Here is a 16407-nt window from a genome sequence, read left to right as displayed (position 1 = left end):
GTGCAGTTGGTGGTAGTGTGTGTGTGTGTGGGGAGAGGTACTCCTGCACCCCGACTTCGAATACTGCTTGTAGTTATTCATCTTCATTGTAGCGATTAGCCAAAAGTGGGAAGAAATGTGATGTAAGAGATGATACATAATAAATTAACTATGCGTTCTCATCGTTGCGGTTAAACAAAGTGAACGGAAAAGCGACGTAAAAGTAGGCTAAATACAAAAATTTGCAATGAAGAAAACTGTCATTTACTGCAGGAAAACACCTCTTATATTGCAGAAATTGGCGTGTAAACCAGTGTGTTCTAAAAGTATTATCTTAAAATTTGTGAAGAAAATATTATGACGAAAATAATTGTAATTCCAGAAAAGGCATTCCTATAACATTAAGTTCTTGCCAGTCAGAACTAACCTATTTATTCGCAATGAACAAGGCTGTTCACGTGTTCAGCCATTGACTGTTACAAGGTTTGCTTTGTCACCCTAATGGGAAAACCCTCTACCGAGTGGCTGAATTATAGTAAATACTGCTATACTGCTAGGGCATAATTCATCTCCAAGAAATGGAGCACAGATTTTTGCACTGGAAGTTGTAAGATACTTGTTTTACACAGTAACAAGTGAATTTTCTGTCGCTTCCGCGGCTCATGCTAAGTTGACGGGACGAGCAGAAGCCCCGCCTCCACGCATTTCTAAGTGATGACGTCAGAGGACCTCCTGTCTGTGGAGAGGACGTTTTCAAATCCGTGACGTAGTAGGTGAATTTCAGCCGTGTTTGAAGGCGTGTTTCTCGAGAACCGAAACAAATATCGCCGAGATATTTTGCACATCTTCTCTTGTTTGTGTCATTATCTGTAAAATGAATGGATTTAAAAAATTTTTCATGTCAAAGCGCAAATGTCCATTGTTTCCTTTAGAGTAAAGGGACTGTTGCTTGTCGCTTCCGTGCCACTTAAAAGTGAATCCTCAGTGATCAATGCAATTTCTCGAACGACAAGCTGCACGTGTCGCTAAGATTTCCAATTGTGCCGCCTGAGACCTGATTTCCCATGAGCGGTAAATGCTTATTTTTAGACTAAATGGACCTGTGTCGCTTGTCACTTCGGTACGAACCACTGCTGTCGCGTGTCGCTTAGGTTTGAAACCTCACTAAGAAGCGTGCTTTTCACCACAACACAATACGCAGATAAACGATCAACATATTTGTAACAAAATGCAAGTCGTACAAATCCTTTCCGGGTACCAATCCTTTCTTCGTTCTCTTGTATCAACAAGTTTCGTCTCTCTTCGTCCTCCGAAACCTACGAAGTGATACTTGACTCAATAAATTTGTTCCTGATCGAACTGTGCAACCATATGCTACACAGCTGACACCCTATTTCTTTGTAAAAGAATCTTCACTTTGCCCTTTCATATTAAAGTCCATAGCACCGTAAGCGTAACCGGATGTTCGAGGGGAACCAGACGAGTGCGCATGCTCCGCAGTAGCTCCGCCTTTAACACCGTCTATATCAAGTATGACTTTTAATGGACATTTCCACTCAATTTTTTTTACAACAATTTCAAAAACTACACCCTGGAAAAATTACCCTGCAAGTTCTCGCGTTTCTCTGCGTCCAGTTTAAGGCAGAAACGAGACTTCCAAAGTTGCGAGGCTAGCGTTGTGCTGAAAACACGCCGCCGCCATGTTACTACGTCACTCCTTAGGGAGAGCTCGTTTGTCGTCTGCTTCGAGCGTCCAGTTCCGGATGGGTAGCCCACGGTGAGCGAACACGTGCAGCAGTTTTACAAATGTGTACCGATTTAAATAATGGAAGAAGGAGCGATAGGAGAAAGGAAAGCTATGCTTTGTAATGATCATTCTTCTATGAAATATCCGTGCTGCTCACGTGCAAGATAAATGAAAGGGTTCAGCTGCGTGTGTGTTCTCAGGCTATGCGAAAAATATTGCTTATAAAATTGCTTGCTGACCAGACACTCAATTTTTTTTTTAAACTTATATTTATCGATATTTACCGTAACCTATGTAGTCCAAAATAAGAATTTTCACATTCTTCACTTTATTTATAAAGCCTATTTAACTTTCTTTTACATAAAGCAATTTCAGTTTGTGTTCCATTTCTGTTGCGCAAATTATGATCAAATATTTTTGTGCAGATAAGAGAAAATACACTGAGAAGATTACATTAGTTGCACAGTACATATCTATACTTAGTTTATGTATAATTATTACACCGGAATAATGTGTATAACCATGGGCGTATTTAAGAGGGATTCAACGGGTCCAACCCCCTGTTTTTTCGGTTCACTAAAATTACCAGTTTCCTTGTTCTCTCCGCTTGTTCATAAAAAATTCCTTCGGACTTATTTCATTCTCTTAAATTAGAGACGTATAGGACGGGATACGGATGGGAAGGAAATTTCGTAATTCCACACACCAGATGGGACTGCAGACCAATGTCTGCAATTTCCTGATGGTTTCGGAATTTCTGCGATAAGAAACTGCATTGAGACTGTCAAATCAGTTATTTTTTCCCCCTCGAATCATATTAAAGAAATTTGGTTCTTAAAAACGTAGTGACACAAGATGAACAGAAAAGTATCAAAACTTCATGACTACAAACACACAACTTTGTCGGTCCAACTTCCCCTCCCCCCATGCTCCCCAAAAAGCTTCCGGCCAGCAGTGTCCTGGATTTTCACTTACGAAATAAAGCAACCCTAATCATACCAAAAGTTGATCCATCCCTCACCTCCGTGAACTATATATACGCCCATCTGTATAACAATATCCCATACTGAAATGGTACGATATAATTATTTTGAATTTTGTACTGCAAAAAAAGCCGCCTCATCTCGTTACCCCGAACGCATTAATTGGTTGGTTCACAACTTCACCACTAAGGATCCTATCGAGACGAGACATGGCAGCCTTGGTCTCGTTCTCGTTGAGAGTTGTAAATGTGTGTCTCGTGTTTATTTGTAAATGTCTCATTGACAGTCTCGTCTCAATTTATGAACATCCGTCTCGGTTTGGGAGGGCAATTTTCGTTCTCGTCTTAAGTCTAGAAAAATATAGAATTAACAACGTATGCAAAGGCTTATCATTATAAATACAAAAAAAACCTTTCTTAATATTTTTTTTAATTTTTTTTTTTTGACTCCCCGTTTCGACAGTACAGCCCTCGAAAACTAAATATTATCCTGCTTATATATGCAAACCAAACTGCAGATTCAGAATTACCAGGAATGAACTGGCGTTGTAATTATTATACACAAAATTCATGATTTATCTGAGGAAATCGCATGTTCCAGGTTTGACTCTCGACCTGGGCATGACTGTTTCCTTCTCAGTGACATTTCATTGAACTGGAATTTGTTACATGGGAGGATGTTTGCTCGAGACTTTGGGTACAGCTAGGGGGATGCTTCTATTGTTAATGTTAGTGTTGCTCACGAGACGAGGCATGTTCCGTCTCGTCTCATAAAAGAAGGTGGGACATTTCGAAATGAGATTGGGACAGAAGAAAAAGTTCGTCTCTTATCATGGCAAGTTGGGCGATACTTAGATTGTGCAGTTGGTGGTAGTGTGTGTGTGGGGGGGAGAGGGGGGGGGGGTGTACTCCTGCACCCCGACTTCGAATACTGCTTGTAGTTATTCATCTTCATTGTAGCGATTAGCCAAAAGTGGGAAGAAATGTTATGTTAGAGATGATACATAATAAATTAACCATGCGTTCTCATCGTTGCGGTTAAACAAAGTGAACGGAAAAGCGACGTAAAAGTAGGTTAAATACAAAAAATTGCAATATATATATTAACTGAAGAAAACTGTCATTTACTGCAGGAAATTAAAAAACTCACCGTACTTTTTTATACCGTATCACCTTATATTGCAGAAATTGGCGTGTAAACCAGTGTGTTCTAAAAGTATTCTCTTAAAATTTGTGAAGAAAATATTATGACGAAAATAATTGTAATTCCAGAAAAGGCATTCCTATAACATTAAGTTCTTGCCAGTCAGAACTAACCTATGTATTCGCAATGAACAAGGCTGTTCACGTGTTCAGCCATTGACTGTTACAAGGTTTGCTTTGTCACCCTAATGGGAAAACCCTCTACCGAGTGGCTGAATTATAGTAAAAACTACTATACTGGTAGGGCATAATTCATCTCCAAGAAATGGAGCACAGATTTTTGCATTGGAAGTTGTAAGATACTTGTTTTACACAGTAACAAGTGAATTTTCTGTCGCTTCCGCGGCTCATGCTAAGTTGACGGGACGAGCAGAAGCCCCGCCTCCACGCATTTCTAAGTGATGACGTCAGAGGACCTCCTGTCTGTGGAGAGGACGTTTTCAAATCCGTGACGTAGGAGGTGAATTTCAGCCGTGTTTGAAGGCGTGTTTCTCGAGAACCGAAACAAATATCGCCGAGCAGGGGCGGCGCCAGAAATTTTCGACCGGGTGGGCAGAAGCTCCTTATCGATAGATTAGGGTGGGCAGTATAAATGTAAGACCATATATAGTATATGTGTATGTAAGACGTATGTATCCCCCTCTCTCTTACACTCCCGATTTTCCTCTTACTTATTTTCCCTTTCCTTTTCTTGTTTTTCTCTTTATCTTTTCTAATCTATTGTCGCATCTTATTCCATTTCCTTTCGCTTTGTCTCTGATGGACACAATTATTTCAAGGAAGTGTTTACCCATGCGCAGCCATACATTCTAATCAGTCACATTCTTTCATGCCTGTTAATACAGTGAAATAAATGTGAATTAGGTTTAAGCTTGTGTTGAAAATACAAGGAACATACTTGATTTTATGTATTCGGCGACAATGATAGAAAGTGCGATGGTAGACAATCGTGAAGTTTCTCGTAATTTAAATGCATGTTCCTGAGCATAGTATTTTCATCGTATGAGTTTTTGACTGAAAGAGTTTTCTTACTCCTTGGGGGTCACTTTTCTTAGCTTACAAGGTTTGTACAACTGAGAAATCTATCTGAATATTTGTAGTAGTGGCGATCGGGTGCCAACATTTGAGGGGAAAGGACAATATAATTTTTCTTGGTAGAAAAGGCTTGGCATAAAGAGGCCATAGTGCGGGTGCAAAAAGTGGCAAAATGTGGCGGGGGTACTACATCCCCCACTTCCCGCTCCTCCTAATCGCCGCCACTGCATGTTTGGATTAAAATGAACGTCTTATTAGGAATGATTTAAAACACACACGGAAATCCAATTCTTTGTTCATTGTGCATGAAGTATTCCTAGGCTAATGAAAGGCTATTTTGACAAAATATCACTCATAAGTAATAAACAAGTAAGATTGAAAAATTTGTTCAGAATTGAAGAGATTATTAGCTAAGTTGCTATTCGTTTTCTCAACTGTCATGTTACTAATGCGGGAGAAGCAATACACGTATGGTTACATGAACATATTTTTTGAGGTGACAAAATTATTTAGGGGACAAGGAATTCATCGAAGTTGATCACCGTGCCAGTAATAATTCATCTATTTTTCATAGATGACTTGGGTTGTATGGTGTGACCATTTCGAACACACTAGAATGTCAACCTCTACCCTTTGCAGCATACCCTGGAAACTTTCTTCTTTCAGGACAACGAGTCCCTAGCACTTGGAACCACTGTCAAAGTAATAATTTATGGGGGTTTGTATTTTGACTGTCACCATGTGTTTGTTTTCGCCCCTTCGTTACTTTAATCTAATCACCATTGAACCTTATCGTCGTCATTATCAAAATTAGCAGAAAAATGACTTTAAATAAAACAAATCAACCACACCTTACTGTTCCAGAAATGGAGTTTCATTAGTTCATACATCTTAGAAAGTTAAGGTGGTAGTTTCAATTGCAGAGTTTCATTAGTGGATCAAGGCAGCTAATTCCGTGAACAATGACGTTGTTTTCCGAAAGTCTCAAATATTTGTCTCAGGCAATCACCCTCTTAAAATGGACGCATCTTCTGTGGTGATAAAATGCCACGTTTGGTGCGAGTTCTTCCTGTATACTTTTCCCCAATGGCATAACGCTGTCGCATTATAATGAAGAAGTCCTGTGTTCGACTCCCCTCTCCTCTGGTGGAAGCACAATGTACACTGGTTCGGACTACACGTTAAACTGTAGGTTTAGTCCCGATTAGCCCATCTGAGCATAAAAGTGGGCTTAAAACAAACTAACAAAATCGTCTTCTGGATACTTCGTGACATAACATTTTTCCTTTACTTCAGCTGCGTGTACAGATTCTGTTGATATTTTCGGTTGATGAATGTGGGGCGAGGATTTCTAAATAGGATAAGCCACTCATTAGTAGATAATTGAATAATTCTGTATAATAATTTTTCCATACATAACTGGTTTATTAAAATTTATTCACTTCAGTATTGTAGTGATTATTGTGATTCCTTCTTATTAGTAGAATGAATATAAAGTTGATATTTCCCATAGCATATTGATATTTGAAGATAACAGGTATAGAAAAATTGTAATAAAATAAGAAAAGGGACACTTCTGGAATAATTTCAATGCAGAGCTAACTAAAACTATATTATACTCTCTAGCATACTTAAACCCAAAGGTTTATGGCTGCAGCAACACAAGCCTTCAATCTGTCCATATTCGGGGCAAGATCAATCCAATCTTTCCCATCCTTGCCGATTTCTTTTAGGTCCATCTCAACGTTATCCCTCCATCCTTGTCTTGGCCTTCCCACTGGTCTCATACCATCAGGTTTCCCAACAAGAATCCTGTAAACTATTCTTTCCTCTGCCATTCGTGTCACATGGTCTGCCAATCTAAGTCTTCGTGATTAAGTTATTCTAATAATAATTTAAAAAGTCGAAATAAACAATAGTGTTGCCGGAGCAAGTAAAGCTAAGATGATGTTTTTATTTGTCTATTTGGAGAATATTTTAACCAACGTATGTGGAGCCCTGGAGCTGCAGTCCTCAAGTTCAACCTAAATTCTGATCTAATCTTGATCATACCCTGCATAATTTTGAGCCTCCTAAGCCTACTAACTGCTTTTAATCATGGAAGTATTCATTTGATCACAGTTTTTGTTTCAATAGCTCTAGTAATTACTTTCACTTTCTAATGACAAAATTGGCTTTTTATGGGTTGATAATATGTGAACATTTCTAGCATAGATAATAAAAATAAAATATCGAAACATTCATATAGCTATCCCCAAGTATATGTACTTATTGAATTTGATTGGGTGGGCAATCGGGTGGGCACAGGAATTTTTGGGTGGGCGCTTGCCCACCCGTGCCCACCCCTGTCGCCGTCCCTGTCGCCGAGATATTTTGCACATCTCATGTTTGTGTCATTATCTGTAAAATGAATGGATTTAAAAAGTTTTTCATGTCAAAGTGGAAATGTCCATTTCAGAAATGTATTATAAAATAAAGTAAATGAAACACGAAAGACTGAAAACTTTTGAAACCAATATAAAAGTTAAATTATCGTTTCGGAGTGTTAGCTATATTGGTGTTTATAATTTTACGTCGTTAGGCTAGGACTTGTTAGGTTTGGTTCTCAGGAATTTTCGGCGTTTTTCTTAAGTTGCGAGTGCTAAGTTTGATTGTGTGAACATTTGCATGTGTTCTCTAGCTGTTTGGGTGTGCATACAACTTTTCTTTTTTTTTTTTTTTACTAATAAAAAGCTGCCAAGTACTCCGAGATGGCAGGTTTTTACCTACGCGGGCTGCACATTGAGATAAATAGTTATTTGTTTCTTCCTCGCGCTGGAACCAATTTTATATTAGGTAAACCATCGAAATCTGTCGATTAAAAAAAAAAGAACATAACTTTCGACGGCGTACTGTGGGTCCGCGGGCAAGTCGTGTTTTTTTTCCGTTTCAAGTGTCGTCTGCTAGAGAAATATGAAATTTTGCATTGTGCCTTCCGTTGTGATTTTTTAACGCTGAGGCTAACTAGAAACTCCGATGGCGCGTTATTATTATTATTTTAGACGCTTTAATGGTTCGAAATTACATTGGCCAAGCTGTATTACATTGATAAATGCAACCGCGAACCTCAAACGTCAGTAAATAAGCAAATGCCTACAAATGTTGTTTCTGTCAAGTTCATCTCGCGCGCTGTTAGGAACAAGAGAGAATTAACATTGTTTCACGTTGCTTTTCTACGTCGTAGATTAATCTTCAGTGACTGATAAATAGGAAAAGAACAAATAGCTGATTCGCAACTGTTATGAAGAACATCTGTTCACTGATGGATTTCGAACTGGTTGTTTAATTTGATAATGTTAACTGAAGAGTTCCCATGATGCTTAAACTCGAAAAGTTTGATTCTTACGTACAGTTGCGGACGCTTGTGGGTTGAGTCGTTACTACACAGAATTGCCCGTGACTGTATGTAACACGCTACCCTGGGAAAATTAAACTCGAAATATGTAATTATCTGTCATAACTTTGGGAACCATTGCTATACCTTTCCTGCCATCAGTAATGCATTCTAGCACCAAAATTTCTCGCTATTTACAAAGTACTGCCTACGTATCTACCTACCTCCCATAGAAAATACGTAATGTATTCCGAATGATTATTTACGAACGTCCATCTTTTATTTTTTCAGATCATATGTTTACGAACATTTGAACGCTACTGTCACCAAAGGGCAGTAACATGTGCTTGGTGGGTTGATAAAACGGTCACGTGTTGCCGCTAAATGTAAATGAACTGCAGTAGAAGGATTCAATGTAAAAAATCAAGATAATAGGTTTGCAACAAGAGATGTTGAAATTGTATTGCTTGCATTCGTTCGATGGCAGTGTGCGAATTATGGGCCGATGATAATGGGTTCAGTACTGGGTATGATAAAATTTGTTTTTCTCATTTCAGTGCTATTTTTATCCGTTGTTAATGTTACCCATAAGCGTGGCTTGCCGGGGGCAAGGGTGGTTAGTTGCCCCCACCCCACCCAAAAAAAATCAGTCTTATTAAAATTTACAAGTTGATTTTATTTTTCTTAACCTTTTCAGACCTGAGGAACAAGGAATAAAGAGTAATTTTTATGATTTCTCAAGAGTAACAGTTACTTAGCAAAATAGTGCTGGAGGATAATTTTATAAGATGGACTACTTTTCAATTCCCCCCACCGTTTCGCCCATGATTTGAGCTTTCCATGTGTGTGTAAATAACAACTTCGACTCTGTATGGCATTCATAGAAATAATATTACTTTCGGTGTACATGATGAAGTATATACACTTAACAAATTGTCACCACTGTGAAAGTGGCAGATAATATTTTTCGGTAAATTTCTGTTATATCGGAGACATTTTTCTTCAAATTTACAGGAGAAACTACTTACGGAAATGAGTTTCTGTTGCATTTATCAAACTTCGTGGAGGTATTTTTGTCACTATGGAATGCTGCACAACAGAAAATAAGCACTTTTGATGTAATAAAGTAGTATTTTGAGTGAAGCGACAACATAATGCCGTTGTTTCCATTATGAACCTGCAGATGGCGCAAGTGTCGAAAGTCACGCGATCTCGCGAGAGGAAGAAGTGTTTCCAAACGTGCTTTTTTTTTACCAGAATTTTTATTTTTTATTTTTTTAACTATGCTTCCCTAACCTAACCCAACCTAACCTAACCTTGCCGGAAATGGTTCGTGGGGCTATCGGGAATGGTTTTTGGAGCTATCCGTCAATGGTTTGTGATGACATATGAGTGAAGCGACAACATTATGCCGTTGTTTCCATTATGAACCTGCAGATGGCGCAAGTGTCAAGTAACGCGATCTCGCGAGAGGAAGAAGTGTTTCCAAACGTGCTTTTTTAATTTTTATTTTTTTAACTATGCTTACCTAACCTAACCTTGCCGGAAATGGTTCGTGGGGCTATCGGGAATGGTTTTTGGAGCTATCCGTCAATGGTTTGTGATGACATAATGAACACGAAAGTAGGTATTTTTTGGTTAAGAAGGTTGCAACACTGCATGCCCACTCCAAATCGACAAAACACAAGCACGACGCTTGATGATCCACAGCTGTGCGCGAAATATTATATGTTCCGCAAGGGAAGAAAGGACCCAAAAGAATTACTCGTAATGTGAAAATCGAAGTTATTTTCGTGTAAAAAGCATAATTGCACCTTGAAATAGGTTCTGCAATACTCAATTGGTAAGTACGAACCATTTGAAACTGAAAATATGCGTTAGAAAAGTGTCTCCGATATAACAGACATTTACCTATTTTTCTACATCATCATCATGTTGCCAGGCATAAAACTATGGATATTTTTTTCCTGGTACGTGCTTGCTACAGTAATGCGCAATTCCAAAACGCACATCTGTCATCTTGTTAAGGGGCACACATTTAGACAATTTTTATCCGTGCAAAATAAAATACATTGTTTCAACAATACTTTGGTTCGTGAAAAATAATATTTGGTACAAAAAATTGGTTGCACAAGAGCACATGTAAAAACCAAGGAACTAAAGAGACATTGGTTATTTTGTCACAGGCCTAATGTGCTTTTTAATGAAAATTGATGCTAACAAAATGATTCCCTCGCATTCAATGCCAAAACATACCAACGTAAATGCAGACTGGGGTCCATGTCGAAATCTTACACCCTCGATTTCGCAAGTGATTTTTTTTAATGAAGATTATGGGCTGCTAGTTGTGAATAATAAAATTCTGGAGGTGCGGAAATAAGTATTTATGATTGTACAGCCGATTGAAGTTGAGGTGGTTGCTGTGTTGAAATTTCCCACCGATTCCGGGCTCCGCCCCTGGGGTAATTAACCTACCGCCTCCCTCCACTACCACGGCCTGCCTCCCCTCCGGCTACCCACCTCTCTATATAGAGTCCCTTTTGAAGGTATGTTAGAAACTGGCTGGAGCCACCTGCCCCCAATACTATTTTTCACACTGACACATTTAGGTACCAAAGAAATATGGCTGAAATTAAACCTCAAAAGGTAACTTCCCTCTTTATCTCAAGAGTAGACTGAATTGCGGGTCGAAGTTAATTTGAAAGTCCAAAAGAGAAGTCAGTCATATGTCAAAAGTCTTTGTTGTCCTTTTCCACAGAATACTACCCTCCCCTGTCTGTACCATCATAGAAATAAGAAGTTGCAAATTATTCCATCCCACAAGTCATTCAGAAAATACAATTTCCTTGAAGCAGCCAGCAGACCATCTCCCTGCATAATGTCACGTACGTCTCGTCTGACAAAGTCCTCTAAGTCCTTCATCCGTTGAATGTCCGTCAATTTCATCTTGGCTTGTTTAGTTCTCCTTTGTTTGTCAATTGGATGTCACACAAATCAAGAAATGTCTGAAATCAAATCTCCAAAACCAATAACATATCGCAAATTATCCCATTGCACAGAAAGAGAAAATATTTAGACATTCGCCTGTGACATGACGTAAGTTTCGTAGCCCTAGATGTAAAAAAAAAATACCTTCTGCGCTATTTAGAAACTCCATTTGAAATGTTCTCGAAATTCGGGGTGTAAGAGTTCGGCACCGAACCGCAGACTGTTCTACTCCGGACATTAACTGGGCAGACTTGTGACCAATTTTAAGTTTATCAGGATATGCTATTTGGGATTAATAATTTTAAATAAAAAAATGTGATCAATTTTTTTGCTTCTTTTCACAGTTAAGTTGCTATATTGCAACAATGTAACATTGACAACATCCATTATATAATGGATTCTTTTTGTTTAAAAAATTGCTAACGATTGTTGTAACTGTATCTTTAGTCAAAATGAAAGTAAATGTCTGATGAAGAGAGCGTGTGTTCTGAAACGTCACAACGAAAAACTGTTTTGTTATGCTTGTAATAACCGTAAACTACAGGAAAATAATTCTACAATGTAATCAATGCGTACATACGAGAAAATCTCATATTGGTTTGGCCGAAAAGGAATGAACTTAAGATAGAAGAAGTTATTTTCCAAATTCGAATTTGTCTTCCAGAGTAGCGATAAGTTTAACTCGTAATTATTCCTCCCCTCCCCTCTAAATGTACACATGACCCACACCTCTCTGCTAGGAGCGTCTATGGTTATGCACTTTAAAATGGATTAAATAGTGTACAATGGATGCCACACTGTGACTCATAACTTTTCGGTCAGATATGAAGTTTTCATTTTAAGTTGCGTTACACCCGCTTTGAATGGAGCAAAATGGAAAATTGAAGTCAAGGTATTATCTTCTATATTATGTACTACAATGTGAAACAATTATGAAGAAATACAATTTAAAGTCAGAAAAAGCAAGTCAAGAATGTTGGTGTTGATATCACAGTCACTTTAATATGTGGACAGTGGTGCCAACTTGTATGGGCCGAGGGGGTCGACTACTCACCATGAATACCGGGAATCCTGCGTGAATTTTTCTCCGTAGGCGTGAGAAATTGCAATTTTTATTAATCCAAATCCCATTGAATTTATACATAATTATAAATGTCCTGAGGCAAGTTTTTCACAGTTTAGTTTTTATTTTTTATCGAGGAAGGATAAGAAATTTGTGTTGAAAAATAAAACAGAATTATCTCAATGCCTCTTAGTTTCCTTTCCAGAACAATGTATGTAACAGACGAAAGAATATTGCAAGATAAAATACCTTGAAGTTGATTAGTTAAATTTGAGTTTGAAATTCTTATACAATTGAATTAACAATTTTGCATAGATTAGTATATCTCGTAACGTTTGTGACTTGTGTTTGCAGATGTATTTAGAGTCTGAGTATGCGAAATGACAAATTTTAACTCCACAGCTTAAATTAAATATTTTAAATATGTATAACGTTTAGTTCAATTGAATTAGAATTTTTTGATACATTGGAATCACATGGATCCTTTATATTATTAATATATGTGTGTAAGGGGTGAGTGAGGAGACGAGAAAGAACATCTGCACGTGGCCTTCAATTTGTGGAAGGTTCGCTTTGAAATTTGGGAATTATACTTGAATTTTATCATACTCCTAGAGTGGCCACCCTGTTATTATTATTATTTATTGGTTATTGTGATTCATCACTGATTAACAGATTAAAAATAATAAAATAAGTAAGGATGTGTTGTTGGTGTGCATTCAATATCATGACACATGGAAGTGGAGAGTTATGAGATATTTCTGTGAACTTATAACTCAAGTGTTCTGTATTGGGACATCATTAAAATATTTCATATACAAATGAAGACATGTTAATACTTTGGAGTATACATGCCATTTTGGATTCGTAATAAAACATTCCATATCTGTGGTGAAATTGCACCAAATATTCAACCATTCATTTCATAGTCATCAATGCACATTTTTAACATAGAATGATTTATATTTATGTCTGTTAGAACATACTTAATTGGCTTAGTGATTACGTGCTGTATGTTTCTGTAGAATGAAGTTTCCCTTCTGTACATTCCTGTCTGTTTGGTAACAGCCATTTGTTTACTGTTGGTTTTGATATGAATTGTTGCATCTTATCATTTCACATGCGTGGAGTGGGAAGGGGTTAGCATTAAAATAATCTCCCAAAATTATTTCATTGTTAGGTTGGGCTGATGAGGTTTAAGGCTCTTAGCATTAATTATATCTTAATTGCTTTCATCAGCTGATCATGTGGTATCTGGTATCAAGTTCACCCCTTAAAGCCCTGTGTGAAAATATGGCAGTAGTCTGTGTCTAAATTGGCAGTAAACAAAGGTTGGCTACTTGCATAAGCTACATCACATTTCTTCAATAAATAGTACTTTAATGAACTGTGCTAATTACCTTCTTACCTTCTTGACGCTGCAGATTTACTTTCCCAACCATCTCCAATATCATATAAGGCTTCCAGATGATCCTATTAAACTTACAAAATTCATGAAACATTCGGAACAGTTACCAATCATTACCATTACCATGCTTGAAGTCTTTATTGTAGACTTTAATAACACAATTGTTTATATGGCATGCACCGTGCCATTTCCCTGACATCAAATCTGGATCGACTTGACCTTTGGCAGTCGTCAGGGCGAATGTTTTCAAATTTTCCTCTCCATTTAAAAAGCTGCTGTGATATTAAAAAAATCTGAAAAATTACATCAGCTTAGAATTCCTTCTAGAGCATTGAAGTGAATTTTCATGTGATTTGCTTTTCCTGTTATCTATATATTATTAATGGTTTAATAGACTTACATAATTGCAAAACTATTGAGAAGATCTTGGTAACAGTGAAAGCAAACTACACGAAAATTCACATCAGTGCTCTAGAAGGAATTCTAGATGTAATTTTTCAGATTTTGGAATATCACAGCAGTTTTTCGAATATAGAGGAAAATTTGAAAAAAATCATCCTGAGATCTACCAAAGGTCCAGTCGAGCCTTAGGCTAGTACTCGCATTGAATAAATTAACATTCTCCCACCTATTTTTGTTCTCAGTCACTGAACTGCATGCAGCCTTTGCTTCCTTTTCACAGCATGGTGTAGAAATTTGGAGCCTCATCCCCCTGATAGCCATCTTTCATGGGCAGTCAGATCACTGTTTCCGGATATACGTGATCTCACTGTATGCACAGAGTTGCACAGCTGATTTCAGAACCCTTGGTTCAATAGTTTTGTTGGTTTGTGCTTTCACAGCTCGTACACATCTTTCGCATATTTTCATTCATTTCCATTTATGTGGTACAAAATATATCCTATTTTCTTTTTCATAATGTTTTGTTTTGTTAACCATAGTATTCTTACACATACTTAACTTTTGTGCAACTTCCCTGTACCAAGAAAACTAAAATAACTGCTGTTGTTTTTGTCCTCCATTTTAGCAGCTTGCTAACACACTTGAAATGCTTTTTAATATGCTCTCAGAAAAGAGGTCATGAAAAATACGAAACGTGTTTGTTGTTACAATGTATAGTTTCTTGTTTATTGAATCTCATTTTATTTTTTGTTCAATATACAATGTTAATATGTGAAATATTTAAAAACACCTCACTGTTATTTGTTTCTATTTTGCATTGCAGGTGTCAGTTGTGACTCTTGTCTGAAGGGAAATTTCCGTGGACGAAGGTACAAATGCCTAATATGTTACGATTACGATTTATGTGCTACTTGCTATGAGGCTGGGGCTACCACAACACGTCACACTACAGAGCATCCTATGCAGTGTATTTTAACCCGGTCAGATTTTGGTAAGTGCTCTGTCTAGGAAAAAAAATATTTTTACAACTGTATTAGAGGAATTATTTTTGCAAACATGAAAAATCCTGTATCTAGTAATTAAATCTCATGAATGTAGACAGACGGAAGATTCAAACAATACTGTATTCAAATATTTATTAGTGTTTATATTGGCATATATTCTTATTTTGTCAAGTTCACTTTCAAAATTATTGCAGTTTGAGTTTCAGGCTCATGATTAGGGCCCGGATTTATAAGCACAATCGAACAGTAAAATAAGCATAAACAAATACAGGAAAATCTGAAAATAAAACATTTGTTTATTAGATCTCTTACCTTATTCAAAGCTGTTACAATATGGAAGGAAGGTCATCCTGAGATTTTCTTGTGTGAAGTTCCTGTCTCTGTCAGTGAAGAATGATTTGTACAGTGAAAATGTTCTTTCCACGTAGAATGAAATCACAGGCGCATGTGAAAACCACCACAGTTCTTCTTCGGTGAATTCCTCTTCAATGTCAGTTTCTTCACCTGAAATATTTTTATAAATTTGACACAGTGTTTTGTAACCAGGATTTTTCAGTAATACCTGATTGAGCTTGTCGGACACGATTTTATCAACATTGTGAGTTTCTGAAGACAAAGTTAATGAAATTTCATCAATGAGAGAAAGCGAATGTTGCAATGGATTATTTCGAACTTTCAACTGTGTTATAATATCAGGTAATTTGGAAAAATTATTCTTTATGTACTGTTTCTTTTCTTAGATGCAGTTTCTCCCATGCGGCTATTTAAAAGCATTGATCTCGTCATCCGTTGTGTGATTGAAATAGGATTGAAATATGACAGATTTGGGTAAAATATGCTATTTAAAACCAAAATCGTAAAATAAGCAAGCATAACAGTTTCCTGCAGAAATAAGCATTTATAAGCACTTTCAACCTTAGTGAAATAGCTCATCAAGATATCTAATATGAAGTATAACCTTTCTCCTGATTTTTTTGAAGTCTGGAGAAGAATATGCATTTCGCTTACAAATCCGGGCTCTACTCATGATAATTCTTGTATGTATGTATTGCTTGCATTGTAGAAATTTTTTTTAGCGTGTGTCCTCCCAAAATGTTACTTCAAATAAATGTTTTTAGATTAATGTAACAACCATAAACTAGAGAAGAATTCATACTTATGTTGTTATACATTTGCAATTTTGCATTTAAATGATTTGTTTGTGAATGGTGTCAAGGTAATAT

The 16407-nt window shown here is 37.1% G+C and overlaps 1 protein-coding gene across 5 annotated transcripts in view; it reads left to right on the top strand.

Annotated features, from left to right (window-relative positions):
- LOC146004287 (E3 ubiquitin-protein ligase KCMF1-like) overlaps nt 1-16407 on the top strand; it is a 71318-nt gene that overhangs the window by 19286 nt on the left and 35625 nt on the right. For 2 of the 5 annotated variants that reach the window (XM_083143000.1, XM_083143003.1), the window contains exon 2: nt 15004-15171. In XM_083143000.1, the coding sequence (XP_082999126.1) occupies nt 15004-15171 (168 nt within the window). Of the gene's footprint in view, nt 1-8666; nt 8847-15003; nt 15172-16407 lie in introns of those variants that run through there. The other 3 variants (XM_083143002.1, XM_083142998.1, XM_083143001.1) reach the window with 3 other exon arrangements.

This window comes from Lepisma saccharinum, chromosome 21, assembly GCF_977018435.1.
Source record: "Lepisma saccharinum chromosome 21, izLepSacc3.1, whole genome shotgun sequence".
NCBI classification, from domain to species: Eukaryota; Metazoa; Arthropoda; class Insecta; order Zygentoma; family Lepismatidae; genus Lepisma; species Lepisma saccharinum.
Note: the sequence above shows the minus strand (reverse complement) of the source record. Positions and strands in the feature narration are given on the sequence as shown.